Here is a 17,942-nt window from a genome sequence, read left to right on the forward strand (position 1 = left end):
TATCTCAACTCTTGTAACGTGACATACCACTAAATCTCTACCCATCTCTCAACTCTTGTAACGTGACATACCACTAAATCTCTACTCATCTCTCAACTCTTGTAACGCGACATACCACTAAATATCTACTCCATCTCTCAACCTTTGTGACGTGACATACCACTAAATCTTTACACCGTCTCTCAATTCTTGTAACGTGACAACCACTAAATTTCTACTCCATCTCTCAACTCTTGTAGCGTGACAACCACCAAATCTCTACTCAATCTCTCAACCCTTGTAACGTGACAACCACTAAATCTCTACTCCATTTCTCAACTCTTGTAGCGTGACATACCACTAAATCTCTACCTCAGCTCTCAACCCTTGTAACGTGACATACCACTAAATTTCTACCTCAGCTCTCAACCCTGTTAACGTGACATACAACTAAATTTCTACCTCAACTCTCAACCCTTGTAACGTGACATACCACTAAATCTCTACTCCATCTCTCAACTCTTGTGACGTGACATACAACTAAATTTCTACCTCAACTCTCAACCCTTGTAACGTGACATACCACTAAATCTCTACTCCATCTCTCAACTCTTGTGACGTGACATATCACTAAATCTCTACTCCATCTCCCAACTCTTGTAACGTGACATACCACTAAAACTCTACTCCATCTTTCAACTCTATTAATGTGACATATGACTAAATCTCCACTCATCTCCCAGCCCTACTAAGTTGGCATACGACTAAGTCCATACCGTTGTTCCTAATCCTTCTATTGTGACATGGGACTAAGTTTATACTCTAGCTTCTAACCCTTCTAATGACATACGACTAAATCTGAACCATGTTTTGTACTCCTTTTTTATGCCATAATGAACTACATCTAATCATTGTTCTCTGCCTTTTTGAAGAGATATATCATTTGTTTCTGAAATTACATCACATTTCTTAACCTTTTGTGTGATAATATTCTGCACATCTTTTAAGCTTTAAAATTTAATGACTGATCTTAAAGTGGAAAGTATAAGAATTAAAACTCGGAACTTTTGACCTTTTTATATTGAAATAAAGCTGAATTCTTTTCACGTTTTGCTGAGAAAACTGGCTTTTTTGTCGTGTCTCTCAGAAGTTTCTCCTGGAATACAAACTTGAGAACCTGTGGAGCCTAATCGGTTTAAAACACAGTAATTAAACTGTTACTGATTTAATCTTGTTGTAAAGTTCTGCTGATTTGTGTTACAAGCCAAGTAGACGCAGGTATATAAATCACAAAACGTCGAGTATCAGTTAGGAAAGTATGAGTCATGTAGTATCAGGTAGAAAATTATGAGTCATGTAGTATCAGGTAGAAAATTATGAGTCATGTAGTATCAGGTAGAAAATTATGAGTCATGTAGTATCAGTTAGAAACTTATGAGTCGTGTAGCATCAGTTAGGAAGCTATAAGTCATGCAGTATCAGTTAGGAAGCTATAAGTAATGTAGTATCAGTTAAGAAGCAATAGGTCATGTAGTATCGGTTAGGAAGCAATAAGTAATGTAGTATCAGTTAGAAAATTGTGAGTCGTGTAGCATCAGTTAGGAAGCTATAAGTCATGTAGTATCAGTTAGGAAGCTATAAGTAATGTAGTATCAGTTAAGAAGCAATAGGTCATGTAGTATCGGTTAGGAAGCAATAAGTAATGTAGTATCAGTTAGAAAATTGTGAATTGCGTAGTATCAGTTAGGAAAGTATGAGTCATGTAGTATCAGTTAGGAAGTATGAGTCATGTATTATCAGTTAGGAAGCTATAAGTCTTGTAGTATCAGTTATAAAATTGTGAGTCGTGTAGTATCAGTTAGGAAAGCAATGAGTCGTGTAGTATCAGTTAGGAAGTAATGAGTCGTGTAGTATCAGTTAAGAAGCTATGAGTCATGTAGTATCAGTTAGGAAGCTATGAGTCATGTAGTATCAGTTAGAAAGCTAATGTAGTATCAGTTAGGAAGCTAATGTAGTATCATTTAGGAAGCAATAAGTCATGTAGTATCAGTTAAGAAGCTATAAGTCATGTAATATCAGTTAGGAAGCTATAAGTCATGTAGTATCAGTTAGGGAGCTATAAGTAATGTAGTATCAGTTAGAAAATTGTGAGTCGTGTAGTATCAGTTAGGAAATTATGAGTCATATAGTATCTGTTAGGAAAATATGAGTCATGTAGTATCAGTTAGGGAGCTATAAGTCATGAAGTATCAGTTACGAAGCTAATGCAGTATCAGTTAGAAAGCTATGAGTCATGTAGTATCAGTTACGAAGCTAATGTAGTATCAGTTAGGAAGCTATAAGTAATGTAGTATCAGTTAAGAAGCTATGAGTCATGAAGTATCAGTTAGGAAGCTAATGTAGTATCAGTTAGGAAGCTATAAGTCATGTAGTATCAGTTAGGAAGCTATAAGTCATGTAGTATCAGTTAAGAAGCAATAAGTCATGTAGTATCGGTTAGGAAGCTATAAGTCACGTATTATCCGTTAGGAAGCTATAAGTCACGTATTATCAGTTAGGAAGATATAAGTAATGTAGTATCAGTTAGAAAATTATGAGTCGTGTAGTATCAGTTAGGAAGCTATGAGTCATGTAGTATCAGTTAGGAAGCTATGAGTCATGTAGTATCAGTTAGAAAGCTAATGTAGTATCAGTTAGGAAGCTAAGGTAGAATCAGTTTGGAAGCTATGAGTCATGTAGTATCATTTAGGAAGCTATGAGTTATGTAGTATCAGTTAGGAAGCTATAAGTCATGTAGTATCATTTAGGAAGCTATAAGTTATGTAGAATCAGTTAGGAAGCTATGAGTCATGTAGTATCAAGGGTAATAAACTGTAAACTTTATTTAAGTTTAGAAGTTTGGGTCTTGTTGAATGGTCCACATTTTTTATTGTTGCCTGAAAACAACCATTTGTTTCTTCTTATTTCTTACAGAACAGTTTTATTATTTGTTAGCTAGTTGCGTCCTCTAGTTTTTGTTTTATGTAAGAATTATTGTGTAAATTACTTGACCAATGTAATGGTTATATTTTTTTTTTGTATTTACGTTACAGATCCAAACATATTAGTATCTATCCAATACTGGTACACGAGCGTCATAGGAACCGCCTTCGTCTCCGTGATGACAGCAATGTCCTTTCTTGTAATACTGCTTGCTCTTTGTGCTCTCTGGAAATCTAGACACCGTCTCCAGGAGAAGAAGAGACGACAAGATAAGCTGCACACAGGGCTGGGCCACGCCAGGAGGAGTGAGCGAAGAACTAAGGTACCTACAAGTAACAAACAGCAAGTTAAAGTGAATAACTTGGATTCGTTGGAGAGAGAACCCACCACTAAATTCTTGGATGAAAATAAGTTTGTGATATATGAAACTAGGAATCCAGCATTGGATTCAGATGATTCAGACGACTATGGTAGCTTCACTGACTCTAAAGTTGAGAGCGAGGCGACAGACAGCATCGTTCCGATAAGCCCCACCTATTGGGCTTATGGGGAACCTTTCCCGTTTGACCAGTTGAAACAACACTCAACAAATAACGGTTCTGAGTCATGGTCTAATAGTACAGCATCAACCTTAGAGCTCAAAAGAGCCGCGTCCAAGTCTCCAATTGAGAATCGGAGGGAAAATCTATATGACATACCATCAGTCAAATCTTCCCACTATGGAAGTAGACAGTCCAATTTAAGTAATAAGCCCACCCTTGAAACGTCTATCTAGAGCTTATGTGAACAAATACTGTTGAAGACGATATACGTCGCTGGGCATCCTCAACTAATGTTCGTGTGTGTGTGTGGAAGAGAAACTAAACACAAGAATCATGATTTCCTCTCTCCAAGAGAGAGAGCTAGGTCTTTATATCATTGCTTTTTTCACCCAAATGTTGTATATAATACTATAATCTATTTTCTTTTTTTGGTCACAGTCACACGAGAATTTTTTCCAAACGTTACAAAATGGAACTTACTTCGGGTGTTGGTTGTTAAACGCTAACAATTATTGTTTCACGTCTTGCCAATAGAATTGCTGTCGTTTTTAAAAAGCGAATTACCTTTTTCTAACTACATTTATTGATTTTATTAATACTGTTACTTAGTCGAGGGCAACATTACAGTTAAAGCAGTGCTATGATTGGCTGAAGATATTTTGACTTAGGATCGGTTACTCCAATCAGGAAAACACACTACTAAAGTGTAGACAGTATTATTAATTGTGCGTTCTGTTTTAAAACTTGCTTGCCCTAGTTATACAAGGTTAAGTGAAGGTGTTAACTCTTTAGTTTGTTCATGTAGTTCTCGAGTTCGATCCTGGGATCAGCAAGAAGATGGATACCAACACATATATATAGACTTTACCAACATTTTTACTTCACATTACCTATGACGTGTGTATAAACTTATGTGTACCCTTTTTTTTCTGTATAGTGGTGAATCTTTCAATATATTGCTGAGTAACATCTGTCCAACAATTGATTTTCGTACAACTAACAAATGTACTTCTCGAGTGTATACAACAATCACTTCTGTATGGTTCTTTGTAATGAGAAAATAATAAAATTGATTTTAGTACAAGAGTTGTTTTTTCTGATCTTTGTCGTAAATAATTCCTGTTTATTATATGGGGGGGGGGAGAAGTTTCACCTTCTAGCCATTGTCAGACCGATTAAACGACTACATTAAGCAAGCATATCAAAGAAATAAACAGAGAATTATTCTGGGTCTTTTTTGGGGGGGAAGGAGAGGGGGAGTCATACAAACTACAAGGTATTGTATTCCAAAGGTTTCACTAGCTATGAACCTCCAAGTTGACTATGCGGCAAATTAGGAGGCTGGAATTTGAGGTTCGATCCGTGCAGTATACACCGAATAGATAGCTCACTATGCAGTTTATGCTTAACAACAAATAAATAAACACCAGCTCCTGAGTAGTACAAAAACTGAAAATTATTTTCATCATAAGTAAGAAAATCAAAGAAAGGAAATTCCTAAAATTGATTACCAACACAGGGGGGGGGGCGAAGACTTTTGAAAGGCACTGCATAGTGTTTGTTGAGCTTACGTCATGCTGCATACACACACAAAAAATGGCTGTCAGTACGCGAAAATCTACGATGAGGTTATGACCGTTGTAGAATTTCTTTTCTTTCCTGGTGTCGTACTTGAGTATTTGAATTACTTTCCAAGTACTTGCATTTATTGAAAGATAGAGAGAGAGAAAAAACCCTAGTCGTGATGAGATAAACTGATTTTCACACAAGTATCAGGTAGATCCTCTAATAACAGCAGGATCGGCCAGGAAGTTTGTGGGGTAGAATGTGTTTGAAAACTTGACTGACCTTCGAGCCTGTGTGAAAAAGAAAAATACTGGAGAAGTATGAAAAAAATGAACTCAATCTTTATTTAAATATTCTTACAAAAAGAAAAAAAAACGTATTGTAAGTATTTGCGACGACAGTAAATTAACCACTAGATGGTGTTTAGTGTTACAACTTTCACTTCCTCAGCGTTAATCTCAGCAGAACTGAAACATGACGATCGTAAAATAATACCTTCACTTCAAAATCTACTAATAGAATTGAACCAAGTGCACTTTATTTCAACAGGTAAACTCGGTTTTTCCAGTCGTAACCTCGTAATCCTTATTTTCTGTCTAATTTTCGCTGGCTGTAACATGTAAATATCATCCATTTGTAACTTTAGGATACTACGGTCAGTTACCCTTTCAACATGGACGTGCTATATTACTGCAATTTCCCCTCAGGCAGAATAGATATTATCTATTAAAGAGAGCAAAGAAACAAAACAACTAGAACAAGACCATTTTAATGGTTTTCTGTACTACATGCTTAAACTAAGGCAGTATAGATCCTAGAATAAACGAGAAATTAACAAAAAATCCTATCTTATTATAATGGAGCTTGCAATGAATACGTCCAAAACTCGGATCTCGGAAACTACCGCACCAATCATCACTAATCATAACTGGGTAATATTTTTATAACTAGGCAGTATTTTTTATAACTGAGCAATAAATAAAACAATTGAAATTTCTCCAAAATGCTATATGTTTCAGATTTAATGATAAAATTTACAAACAAATAGGAGTAAGTTTCAAATATAAAACAATCCAAAAACAAGCTTAAAAAAATTATTTGTTTCTCTTTAGTGAAAATCTCATGAGTGTTGCAAAAGAAATGCAAGGCACTTTCATTGATAATTGTGTTTACAAAGAAATACTTAAATAAAATCTACTCGGATGATTGCGAGTTTAAGTCTGGTTTGTGTTGTTCTATTGTGTCCTTGAGCAATACACTGCCCCCCAGTGGCACAGCGGCATGTCTATGGACTTACAATGCTAGAAACCGGGTTTCGATACTCGCGGTGGGCAAAGTACAGATAGTCCATTGTGTAGTTTTATGCTTAATTACAAACAAACAAACAAAAACCTCGAGCCAAGAATGAAAATAAATTTTAAAAACCTATAACCTTTAAACTTACACCATGGCTAAAGCATACATTAAGTTTCCTTTGCTCATAGAACACGTGCATGCCACCTGGACGACACAAAAAACTGCAGCTCATTCACATTAGCAACAATTTAAAGATACTATCCTTTAAAAGAAAACTTTTCAATTATATTTTAATATCAATACATTAAGACTACAATACAAAACATGATAAAAGAAACAACCTGGACTTTACACTGGAAAGTAGAGGTTCATACTTAATAGTGCAGAAGTAATAAAAAGTGTCACTTGAGCACTGAAATTGCTCTAACGTGGGCCAGTTGTCTACAACCTTAGGTATCTTGGTCAGAAACTCCACCCTTACTATCCTCTGGGATGGTTACCAATGTCTCTTTGCCATGTAGGTCCTATGAATCTTTCCACTATAGAAAATCCTTACTTATCGCAAGTGAGACAAGTCCACGGGCCAGCTGGCTCATTTGTATGACTTTTGACGTAGTTTCCACAGGTGCTGAAGTCTTCTTTGGGTTAACATGGCCCTTGACTTCCTAGAACTTGGCACCCCTCAGAATTCAGCTAGTTATAGAATGATTTTCTTTGTCTTCAGGATGTAGTGGTCCTGTAATGATGCAAGCACATCTGTCATTTCCTCCTTGTGGTAGTGCCCCATTCTAAGATGGGAAACGTTACTTGGACTGTATTAAACATAGTATATACCCTGCTTGTTGAGCCACTGGTAGGATTGGCTCCTTCAGTTGGAACAGCATTGACTCCAGTGATCCAATGCTGCGATCCTCACCAGATTTCCCAGCAGCACCAGGATCTTCATCAATTATCACATGCAGCTTGACCCTAGGGAACATCAATGCTAACCCATTCACTGATTCAGCAAGCTCTCTCACGTTAGATGCATCAGCAAGCAATGCATTTTCATCCATGAGCTCACTAATGGCAAAAGTTAGTCTGACACCCTTGGTCTCAACCCCTCAATGTAGAGGAAGTCTTCGATATCCTGGAAAAGTTATGAGGCTTCACAGTTGGAAAATAAGTTTATGATTCAGCAAACAAGAAAAGAGATGCTTCTTAGGATTCAAGAACAAGGTAGGAGAACCACTAGCTGGTTGATGAAAGAAAGAGACTGACCATAGTCAAAACTTGACCTTAAATACTAAAAGTCTAGATTCAAATGCAAAGCCGATTGAATTATAATTGGTCAAAGGCTCAGCCAAGTGCATAGATTAAAGGGGTCCATAACGCATGGTTACAACTACCAATAATGACATCAGGTACTGGTCAAGGGACACATCTACAAGTTTAGCATGTATTCAAGCTTAACCTTCCTCATACAATGTATGTCCACAGTAGCTGATTCCTGAGCTTTCCTGTGTTTCCACTGGATCAGATACTTTGTGATTGTGCTACCCCCTGTTGACACAGACACGCTGTGAGAACACACTTTACACTTTAAACCTGGCCTCATTTCTAGAATACCATTTGATTGTGGCATACACAGCACCTGGTTTTAGTAGGGTTGTTACATATACAACACCTGGTTTTAGTAGGAAAGAATGAGGGTGAAAGAATGAGGCTGAAAAAGTTTCCTACATAGGCAAGCTGACTCAAGTTAGGTGATACTAATCTCACCATCGACTGTTAAACTATTCCGACGCTCTCGTTGTTTTTCTTTAGGAATTTTCATTAATTTACATGTTGTATAATAGTTACATAATTAATTACAAAGTTTTAACATGCAAGTGGTATCTTTTGCCTCCCTTATTACACTTATAGTCTGCATTATTAAAAGTATTTCAATTTGCATGACTGAAAATATTCCTAACATAACCAAATAAAACAATGGGTATGTACATAGCGTGTATACATTTGTTTCCTGTGAATTTCATTTCTTACTGATCATTTTATATACTCACTAATATTTTACATACTTACTAATATTTTACATGCTCGCTAATATTTTACGTACTCACTAATATTTTACATACTTACTAATATTTTACATACTCACTAATATTTTACATGCTTACTAATATTTAATATACTTACTAATATTTTACATACTTACTAATATTTACATGCTTACTAATATTTTACATGCTCGCTAATATTTTACATACTCACTAATATTTTACATATATACTAATATTTTACATGCTCACTAATATTTTACATGCTTACTAATATTTTACATGCTCACTAATATTTTACATGCTTACTAATATTTTACATACTCACTAATATTTTACATACTCGCTAATATTTTACATACTTACTAATATTGTACATGCTTACTAATATTGTACATGCTTACTAATACTTTACGTACTTACTAATATTTTACATACTCACTAATATTTTACATACTTACTAATATTTTACATACTTACTAATATTGTACATGCTTACTAATATTTTACGTACTCACTAATATTTTACATACTCACTAATATTTTACATGCTTACTAATATTTTACATACTTACTAATATCTTACATGCTTACTAATATTTTACACACTTACTAATATTTCAGTTTGATCAAGTTGAAATATGTTTTGCAATATGCTTATGAAAAACACGAGGTAAGACTATGTTCTTCAAAACCCCAGGTAAAACTGTGTTTTGTCTCTAGGCATATGTGAGTCTTTTTTTTTTGTTACTTCCATGAAAAATATACCACCTGCCATATGTTTCAATGTCAAAATCGAAATGTTTTCTTACAAACATTAATGAAAATAACAGGTACATTGCATTTTACAATAATAACTTCCATGTCTGTTATTACATATCCGTATCCATTAATTTTTAATGTCGAGCTCAAATCCTTTGTCTCCATGCTTCTTGTCTTTTTTTGTTTATTACTGCACTTTGTGTTTCCTGATTAATTTATGTTAATTTGTTTTAAATCACTCCATGTAATGTTGTTAACATGTTTAGATAAATATATTGCCATATAAGTATTCTATCATTACACTTTGTCAAGCACTCTAGTAGCTAATACATCCAAACATGAGCAAGTTTGGCAAACACCCAGTAGCTAATTGTTCCATTGCTCTATGTGCCATCATTACATATGGCAAGTGTTCATGTCAGTCGGTTCTCTTGAAATTAACAAAGTTTATAAACACCCACTTGGTAGTTTGTACCTCCAGTATCACAATGGGGGTAGTAGGATGAAACACGAATCTTCACCAAATCTACACTTTAGACAATTCAGTGAAAAGTTGGCTGTTGTAGCTAATTCCCTGATCCGTGTAAATGTCTTCTGGTATTTCAAATCATGTTGTCCAGTTCTCAATTAACACAACAGCTACTGTATGTGCTAGCAAGTGACTATTGGATAAGCTCTGATCCTCTTTGTGAAGTAGTCAATAGCAATGTATGTGTAGATAACCTCTCACAATGTCCATGAGTGGACCAGTTATATCCTCTGCAGAGTAAACCCAACAATTCTCTGCACTTTCTACATTTGGGACTCATGAGAATGTGACTAAAGTAAACAGTTACACATTCGACTTCAACCTGGAATTGAGATGATATTTCTCTCACTCCATTGTCGTCGGTGTCAGTGTACAATAGAAATTCACAGTCTTGTTAGGGATAGGCCAACGTTAGAGCATCCAATAAAGCAAGCTCACTCCATTAAAAGTGCCCTTCAACTCTCCTGAGATCTGTCAATGGTGCTGCTATCTATAAGGAGTTGATCACAAATCTTCTGTGAAAATGATTCACCAGTGGCAAATCCAACATTCCTCTTCTGGTTGATGGGAGTTTGAACTAGAGCTTGGGCCATGGTGCTGTAACTGGAAGCAGTCTAGGAATCCGGTAGAGACTTCTTCACGTGGTTAGGACTTATCGGTGCCACTCCATACCATCAATCCTCAGTCTTCCGTGTTTTAATTCCACCAATATCGATTTTCAAGGATACAGTTTGTTCCAGTAGTTTGGATATTCCAGACATGAGTAAATCTCCATGATTGCATACTGACTAATTTCACTGATCCTTACATAAAGATACAATACCCTATAACCCGAGCACTTTCGAAATGTATACCTTTTTTCTCCAGTTTTCCCCTGAAGAAGAAAGGTTCACCTTTCTAAAGTGCTCGAGTTATAGGGTATCACATCTTTGTTTCAAATTTATTTCTTGAACCTACGTGTTTTTCTAACGTCATGAAGTGACCCTTGTATAATAGGCAAAAGCCCTGTGTCAAGAAAAGATAGGCTTATTGATTCAACACGTATTTCCTGGAGCCATCTCTCTCCAGCAGTGAGTTCTACCTTTTGGTCATGAGCATTCTCAGTTCTTTTAAACTTACTAAACGCAAGAAGTCGAGATACTTTTTAAAATTTATTAAACACAAGAGGTCGAGCTTCTGTTTTGAACTTATTAAATACAAGAGGTCGAGCTGCTCTTTTGAACTTATTAAACACAAGAGGTCGAGCTGCTCTTTTAAACTAGGACTAGTATAAACGTTATCAAAACAGAATTTTTACAATAAATCATGCTCTCAGAGTACCCAAATTTTTGCTTCCTATTTAATTGTGGCATTATTATGTGAGCTGATTTCCACACAAGTACCGGGTAGGTCCATTAATAACAACAGGGCCATCCAGGAAACGTGAGTAGTATACTATGTTTGAAAACTTAATCGAGCTTTAATTTTGTCTGAAAGATAAATAGACTGGAAAAGTTTGAATCAACTTAACACAATATTTTATTACAATATTCAAAATAAATGTACATAAATTATTTGCACAGACAGGACCACAGCCAATTAACTACTAGATGGTGTTTAGTCCTATAACTTTCAGTCTCTCGGAATTGATCTCCACAGCACAAAAACAAGAGTCTCAAAATAATGGTTTCATTCGAAGATATTTTAATAGAACTGAAAAAAGAAACTGCACTTCAATTCAACAAAGAAACTCGGTTTCTTTGGCCAATCGACAGCGACACCTCATTACCCTTTCTCTCTCTTACGGCATTCGTTACCAGTGACATACAGACATCATCCCTTCGGCCAGCAAAGTATATTACATGCAATGATCCTATCAACATGGGCGTGCTATGCATCTGCAGTATCTCCTCGGGCAGAATAGACATTATTTACTATACAGAACAAAATAAAGCAACTAGAACAAAACAACCTCAACGGTTTTTCTGGACCCCATGTTTATGCTAAAATTCTATAAAAACTAGACTAAGGGAAAATTCTAATAGTTCCCATATGACTAAAAGAATACAGAAAACATTCTACGTCTAAATATCCCAGCGGTAACTTATGGCTTCAGTGTTTTAAACCTTGCTATTAACGTTTAAAACACAAAGAATCAATCATCAAAATATATCTACCATAAAACCTACAACAAGCAGAGTTTTCATCAAGCTCCCTGAAGAAAAGATAATTTGTTAATAATGTTAAAATCTAAGATTGTTTGCTTGTTTTTTGAATTTCGCGCAAAGCTACACAAGGAAAGGCAACTAATCAATACCACACACCGCCAACTCTTGGGCTACTCTTTTACTCTTTTAGTGAGATTGACCGTAACGTTATAACGCCCTTATGGCTGAAAAGGCGAACATGTTTGGTGGGACGGGGATTCGAACCCTCAGATTGCGAGTCGAGCTCACTAACCACCTGGCCATGCCGGGCCAAAAATCTAAGCAATCAATTTATATAGCGAAATATATCTATTATAAAACCTACAAACGTGAGATTTAAATAAAACGCACTGAAGACAAGATTTTTGTTATTTCTTATTACTGTTCAAAACATAAAGAACCAATCAGCATCCTTAGGAGGACACTCGACTAGCAATCTGCGGGTCATGGGTTTGAATCCCCGTCGCTGAACATGCTCGCCCTTTTAGCCATGGAAGCGTTACAAAGTGACGATCAGTCCTATTATTCGTTGGTAAAGGAGTAGCCCAAGTGTTGGCGGTGGGTGTTATAGACTAGTTGCCTTTCCTCTAATCTTTCACTGCTACCAGGTAAATCTGCCCGAGAATTACCGTTGATACATCAGCATCACCGGTGCCCCGACAGTCGTAAGCTAATCGCGTGGTATAAATAGCTTTTTTACACAGTATTGTAGCGGTATTTGAAATCACGAAGTTCAACGAACCCATGTAGTTTATTATTACTTCAAACTAAGTGAAGGTCACCTTGACATTTTGAATCATATGTGTTTTGTTTCGGTACAACTTCACCAACCTAGTTCTGGTTGCTGTCTGTCCAAACCTGACACTGAAAACATGAAGTTACAAAAATGTTACCATAATCTTGACGTTACACCCGTGGTGGTCAGACTACAGACAGCTCATTACGTAGCTTTGCGCCTAACAACAATCAAGCTTTCCATGAAAACGTTAACAACAAAACTTTGGTGTGAAAGGTGAGGTTTGGAAAGTTATACTTTACTGACTATTAGGATGAGGAACGAAAACACCGCTAACAACGAGAACACTCAACTGATGACCCAAGGCAGAGTAGGTCATAAAAAGGTTTTGTGGTTTGCCTGTTACTCGTAATTAAGTCTAGAATGTGGTTTGTTACATTCTACTTAATTATTTCTTATCAGTATAATAGGACCTGACTTTGGTTTGTAAAGTCAGGTCCTATTATACTGATAAGAAATAATTAAGTCTAGAATGTGGTTTGTAAAGTCAGGTCCTATTATACTGATAATGTATATTTTTGAACATCAAAACCATTAGAATTAAATATTGTTTGTTTGTTTTCATTTCACGCATAGCTACTAGAGCTGTGTTAGCTGTCCCTAATTTAGCAATGATAGTCTAGAGGAAGGCAACTAGTTAACACCACCCGCCGCCAGCAGGTTTAATGGCATCGCCATAACTTCTGAGCAGATTTCCCAGCGTTCTCACAACTTCTGAAAAAAATGATTTCTTAGCGTTGTCACAATTTTTGACAAACAGATTTCCTAGCATTGTGATAGCTTCTGAGCAGATTTTCGAGTATGTTCTGAGAATTCCTAGCTCAGTGGTAAGTCTGCAGGCTTACGACGCTAAAAATCGGGTTCCGATAGCCGTAGTGGGCAGAGCACAGATAGCGTATGGTGCTTAAAAACAACCAAACCAAATCCTGGCATTGTCACAACTTCCGATCTAATTAATCGTAATTTTCTATGAAACTCATGAAGCAAGGAACTGTTAGCGAATTTACTTTAAAATATCGGTTTAATGTTTTATTTTTCTTCAACAAAGTAGTGATAACCAAAAACAAGGAAATAACTTCGAGACACGTGGCATAAAACAACAATAACTCTAATCATTTTAAGTCAGTAGTTTAAACTTTAACCAGTATGGAATATTTAAATCACTTGAAACAAACTGATTTTATATATAACTACGACTAGAAAATGTGTATGTAGCAAGATGATGGTGTAGGTGATCAAACTTAACAATGATAGGTCCTTCAAGCAGTAGGGGACATCTGGGTCATCTGTAGCAAGATGATGGTGTAGGTGATCAAACTTAACAATGATAGGTCCTTCAAGCAGTAGGGGACATCTGGGTCATCTGTAGCAAGATGATGGTGTAGGTGATCAAACTTAACAATGATAGGTCCTTCAAGTAGCAGGGGACATCTGGGTCATCTGTAGCAAGATGATGGTGTAGGTGACCACTGAACCAACAATAGTTAGAATGAAGTTTTTATTGATGACGAAACAATTCCACCCAGTTAAGCCCGTAGTAGAAGTGTCAAGTTTGGAAAGAAGGAGTTCGGTTTGTTGATGGACATTCCAATCACTTAGTTGAGCTGCAGAGGTCATCTTATGGACAGTAGGTACAACAGCGTGGCCTTTCTCGGCCACATCCGAAGCAACCAGTGATACGATGAGGAAGGTGATGCTGTAGTAAGCTATATCGGTGAAAACGAAGGAGAAGTTAGAGAAATCTCCTTCCTGAAATCCAGACACCACAGACTGGATCTTAACGCAAACATTGATCAGGATTGATGTGTACCAGAAAAATACAGACACTGAGAAGTTTTGATCCATCTCAACCACGACTGTCGTCAGGTTGGTATGTAGCTGGTACAGCTCTTGCAGTTGGGCTCCTCCAACAGATCGGTACCTTCTGTGTAACTCTTCAACATACTGGTTGAAATCTTGGATCCTTCGCCGGAGGAGAAGACATATAGATACATAATAAACCTTGATGAAACATTCGTTACTTAGCAGAAAAATGACATAAAGACCCCAATCTATGGACATCAAGACCCGGGCTACAACAGGATGGACACTCTCTTCTCGAGCGCCATAGAAGTACCAGTCGAAGTACGTTTGGATGTCTATAGTAACTACTGACCAGGTGGCCAGACCAATTTGAATGGCCACAAAAATCCAGCCTCCAGCGGCTTGGACCTTCACCCAAGGTTGGACTTTTCGAAGTCCTCCATCAGAGATTAAGGTGGGGAAGATGTCTAGGCGGTTTAGGCACCGAATTATGTATTTATGTCGGTGAAACAGAAGATCGAAACTAATTGCAGTCACCGAGGTCCTGATGATGTTCGCTAAGTTGTCAAATATGGAGAAGAATCCTGCTTCACCATCCAGTTGTGAGATCCAGTTACAGGTCATGTGAACGATGTAGGTGTGCAGGTAGAGAAAAACTATCCCACTCCAGATGTTTAATCGGAAACAAAACGATTCACCTTTGCCAGGCCACGAACCCAGAATCTTCAGGGATGACACCACAGTCCTCAGTGCCCGCAGACTTTGCTTCGGCTTTCCTAGGGGCAGATGATGGAGAGCTGGTGAAGGGGCATTGGGTGCAAAGGAGGAGGAGTCACAATTTTCTTTAAAAATACGAAACATGGCTCTCTCAGGGATGTCTTATCTACTTTAGCTTGTTCTGCTGTGGACGTTAGGTAGAGGTGACCAGAATTTTTAACAGAAATCACGTGACTCGAAACAGTTTTCCAGTAATTTCTGTTTGACTGATGTTCCATAAGAACAGGTCAATCACGAATGGATGTGAGCAGATAATCTGGTCGTGGTCTGAGTGCCTGGCAGTATATTCTCTAGCCAATAACACTACATCTGACGATCTTTGTCTTTCAATTAATAATCCAACGATATGAGAACTAACCACCTGTATTTTGATGAAGGTAGGTAATCCCTGTTCGATGAATATAAAATATATATAGACAGATATATTTCATACATGACATATACTGTACTTCCTCACTGTCTATCGTAGTATGTACTTTTCGTTAAAATAACATAAAGAAGTGAGAGAATTATCAGATTTGTTTGCTATAGTGGCTCCATCTGGTGGTAATTGGTGATATCATCTGATTCCAACATGTTAGTGGAGCAGCCGTGTGCTACGAGAGTACTTTAGAAGCTAAAGTGAAGCCTACTGATATATCAAGTATCGAATGTGTATTCGTTGAGTCCCCAGTGGATTTACAACGCTAGAAACCGGGTTTCGATACCCGTGGTGGGCAGAGCACAGATAGCCTATTGTGTAGCTTTGTGCTTAACTTCAAATAAACCAAAATGTACACTAGGAATATATGCCCTAACCATCCCTAATTCTGAAATGATGGAAACCGGTTAGCCATCTCTTGGACTACTCTTTACATATTAGGTTTAACTTACTCAAAGGGACTATAATGAGTAAATCTAGTCTCTGCTAGATTGGAAGGATTTAAAATGTACAAAGGAACGTTCATTACTTCGGAAAGGCAGTGTTAATTAAAATATCAGGTTACGTGAGCCAGTTTTGTATACAGAAATTCATTCATAAAATATAAAGTTGGACGAACGTTCAAGTTTACTCAAGTTTCGTCCATTCAACTATTTATTTTATTTTAAGTTTGCAAAAGGAATCTAACCCTGTACCTCAGCATTTCTTACAACAGGTGACGTGTTGGTGTGAAGTCGTTACACACACTTCAATCTATGATTTTCAACTAAAATATTTTACCCGAAGCAACAACATGAAAGTTTCAACTGTTGGAGAGATAGATGACCTTTACCTTAAATACAGATATTAATACTTATGAGCAACCAATAAATGATATAATAAATAAACGTAGTATCCCGAAAATTGTTTAATCTCAAAGTCTAACTTCAAGGGAGGTCCAGTTCAATCTACACTTTGATCAACGTAGATTGACCTGGACCTCCCCTGAACTTACACTTAGACATATTTTTGGAATACTAAGTTTATTTATTATACCTGCTATTGTGTGGTTATATAATGTAAAGAACTGACTAGTGACCAATGACACTTTTTTCTTCACCTATCCAGTGTATAGGTTTTCTCATATTAACTGTAAAGCACGCTCATACCAACAGTATGTTGGAATAAAACGTAGTCAATTGCGTGACGTCACATGGAAACAGTAACCGGCACGCGGTAGTGCTAGAGAATCTTTCTGTATGATGCACGTTATTACTGAACTAGATTGTGTATGTTTATATATATATAATGATGTTATTTGGTGTGCGTAGTTACATAAATCATAATTACTTTTCGGAATAAAACAGATTCACTCAGATCTTTTCCAACATGCCCAGCCTGTACACTAATATTCATTACATTATTTATCTAGCTCTGTTTCTTTTTTTTTAAGTACGTGTATTCGAACAATACAACATTGATAGTGCAATAAATCGTTTTTGTGTGTGTGTGTTTTTACGTTTCTTCGTATCTTTCTACATATTTGATACACGATATTGTGGAACAGCACATAATATTATTGTGTACGAACCTATCTATCAACTTCATTACATCTTAATTACTTCATGCGGATCAGTTTTACTGCTTTTAGTAGTTGATTTTCTCGTATAAAATTTGTCTTATTACATAACACGACTAAGTTCTTTCGGTTTCTTTTTCTGTTTTTAAAGGGATATTTTGTAAGTAACAAACATAGATATTGTTAACAATAACAAAATGTTCCCACACCTTTTTTTTTTTCCTTCTTATTTTAAATGCTTGTATAACGCTTCATATGCAAGGAAGGGGTTGAAGATAACAAAATGACATCTAGATGTCGCTGTAGTAAGAAATCGATACGACTCAAATCAACTACCTAGTCAATAATTTGTGGGTAACGATTCACTATTTTCCAATAATGAAACTTATTATATCCTATCTAAACATGAGGAAAGGGAACCTCTTATATTTCATGTATTAAGATGCAAATTTAACATCGTAGTTAAACTAATAAGATGTAAACTTAACATCTTAGTTAAACTAACACGATGTAAACTTATGTTCGTAGTTAAACTAAAAGTTTAATTAAATCTGTAAATTTGTGTTTAACCACACATAATATACTTTTAGTCTGTTAACAAACACTGTAAAAGCTGTTCCTCAACATACTGTTACGTCTCTGTTCGTTTGTTAATTTCCCTTAGAAATTCTTTCCGAGAAACTTCAGCGATACAAGTTCTTTCTTA

General features: G+C 36.4%; 1 protein-coding gene across 1 annotated transcript in view; it reads left to right on the forward strand.

The window, feature by feature from the left end:
• The window catches only part of LOC106465676 (protein bark beetle-like), a 43,712-nt gene extending 39,125 nt beyond the window's left edge, over positions 1-4,587 (forward strand). Inside the window, exon 13 of the mRNA XM_013925913.2 lies at positions 3,072-4,587. Within this exon, the coding sequence (XP_013781367.1) occupies positions 3,072-3,736 (665 nt within the window). The 3' untranslated portion in view covers positions 3,737-4,587. The remainder of the gene's footprint in view (positions 1-3,071) is intronic.
• The last annotated feature ends 13,355 nt before the right edge of the window (positions 4,588-17,942 follow it).

The sequence above is a fragment of the Limulus polyphemus genome, unplaced genomic scaffold (assembly GCF_000517525.1).
Source record: "Limulus polyphemus unplaced genomic scaffold, Limulus_polyphemus-2.1.2 Scaffold2018, whole genome shotgun sequence".
NCBI classification, from domain to species: Eukaryota; Metazoa; Arthropoda; class Merostomata; order Xiphosura; family Limulidae; genus Limulus; species Limulus polyphemus.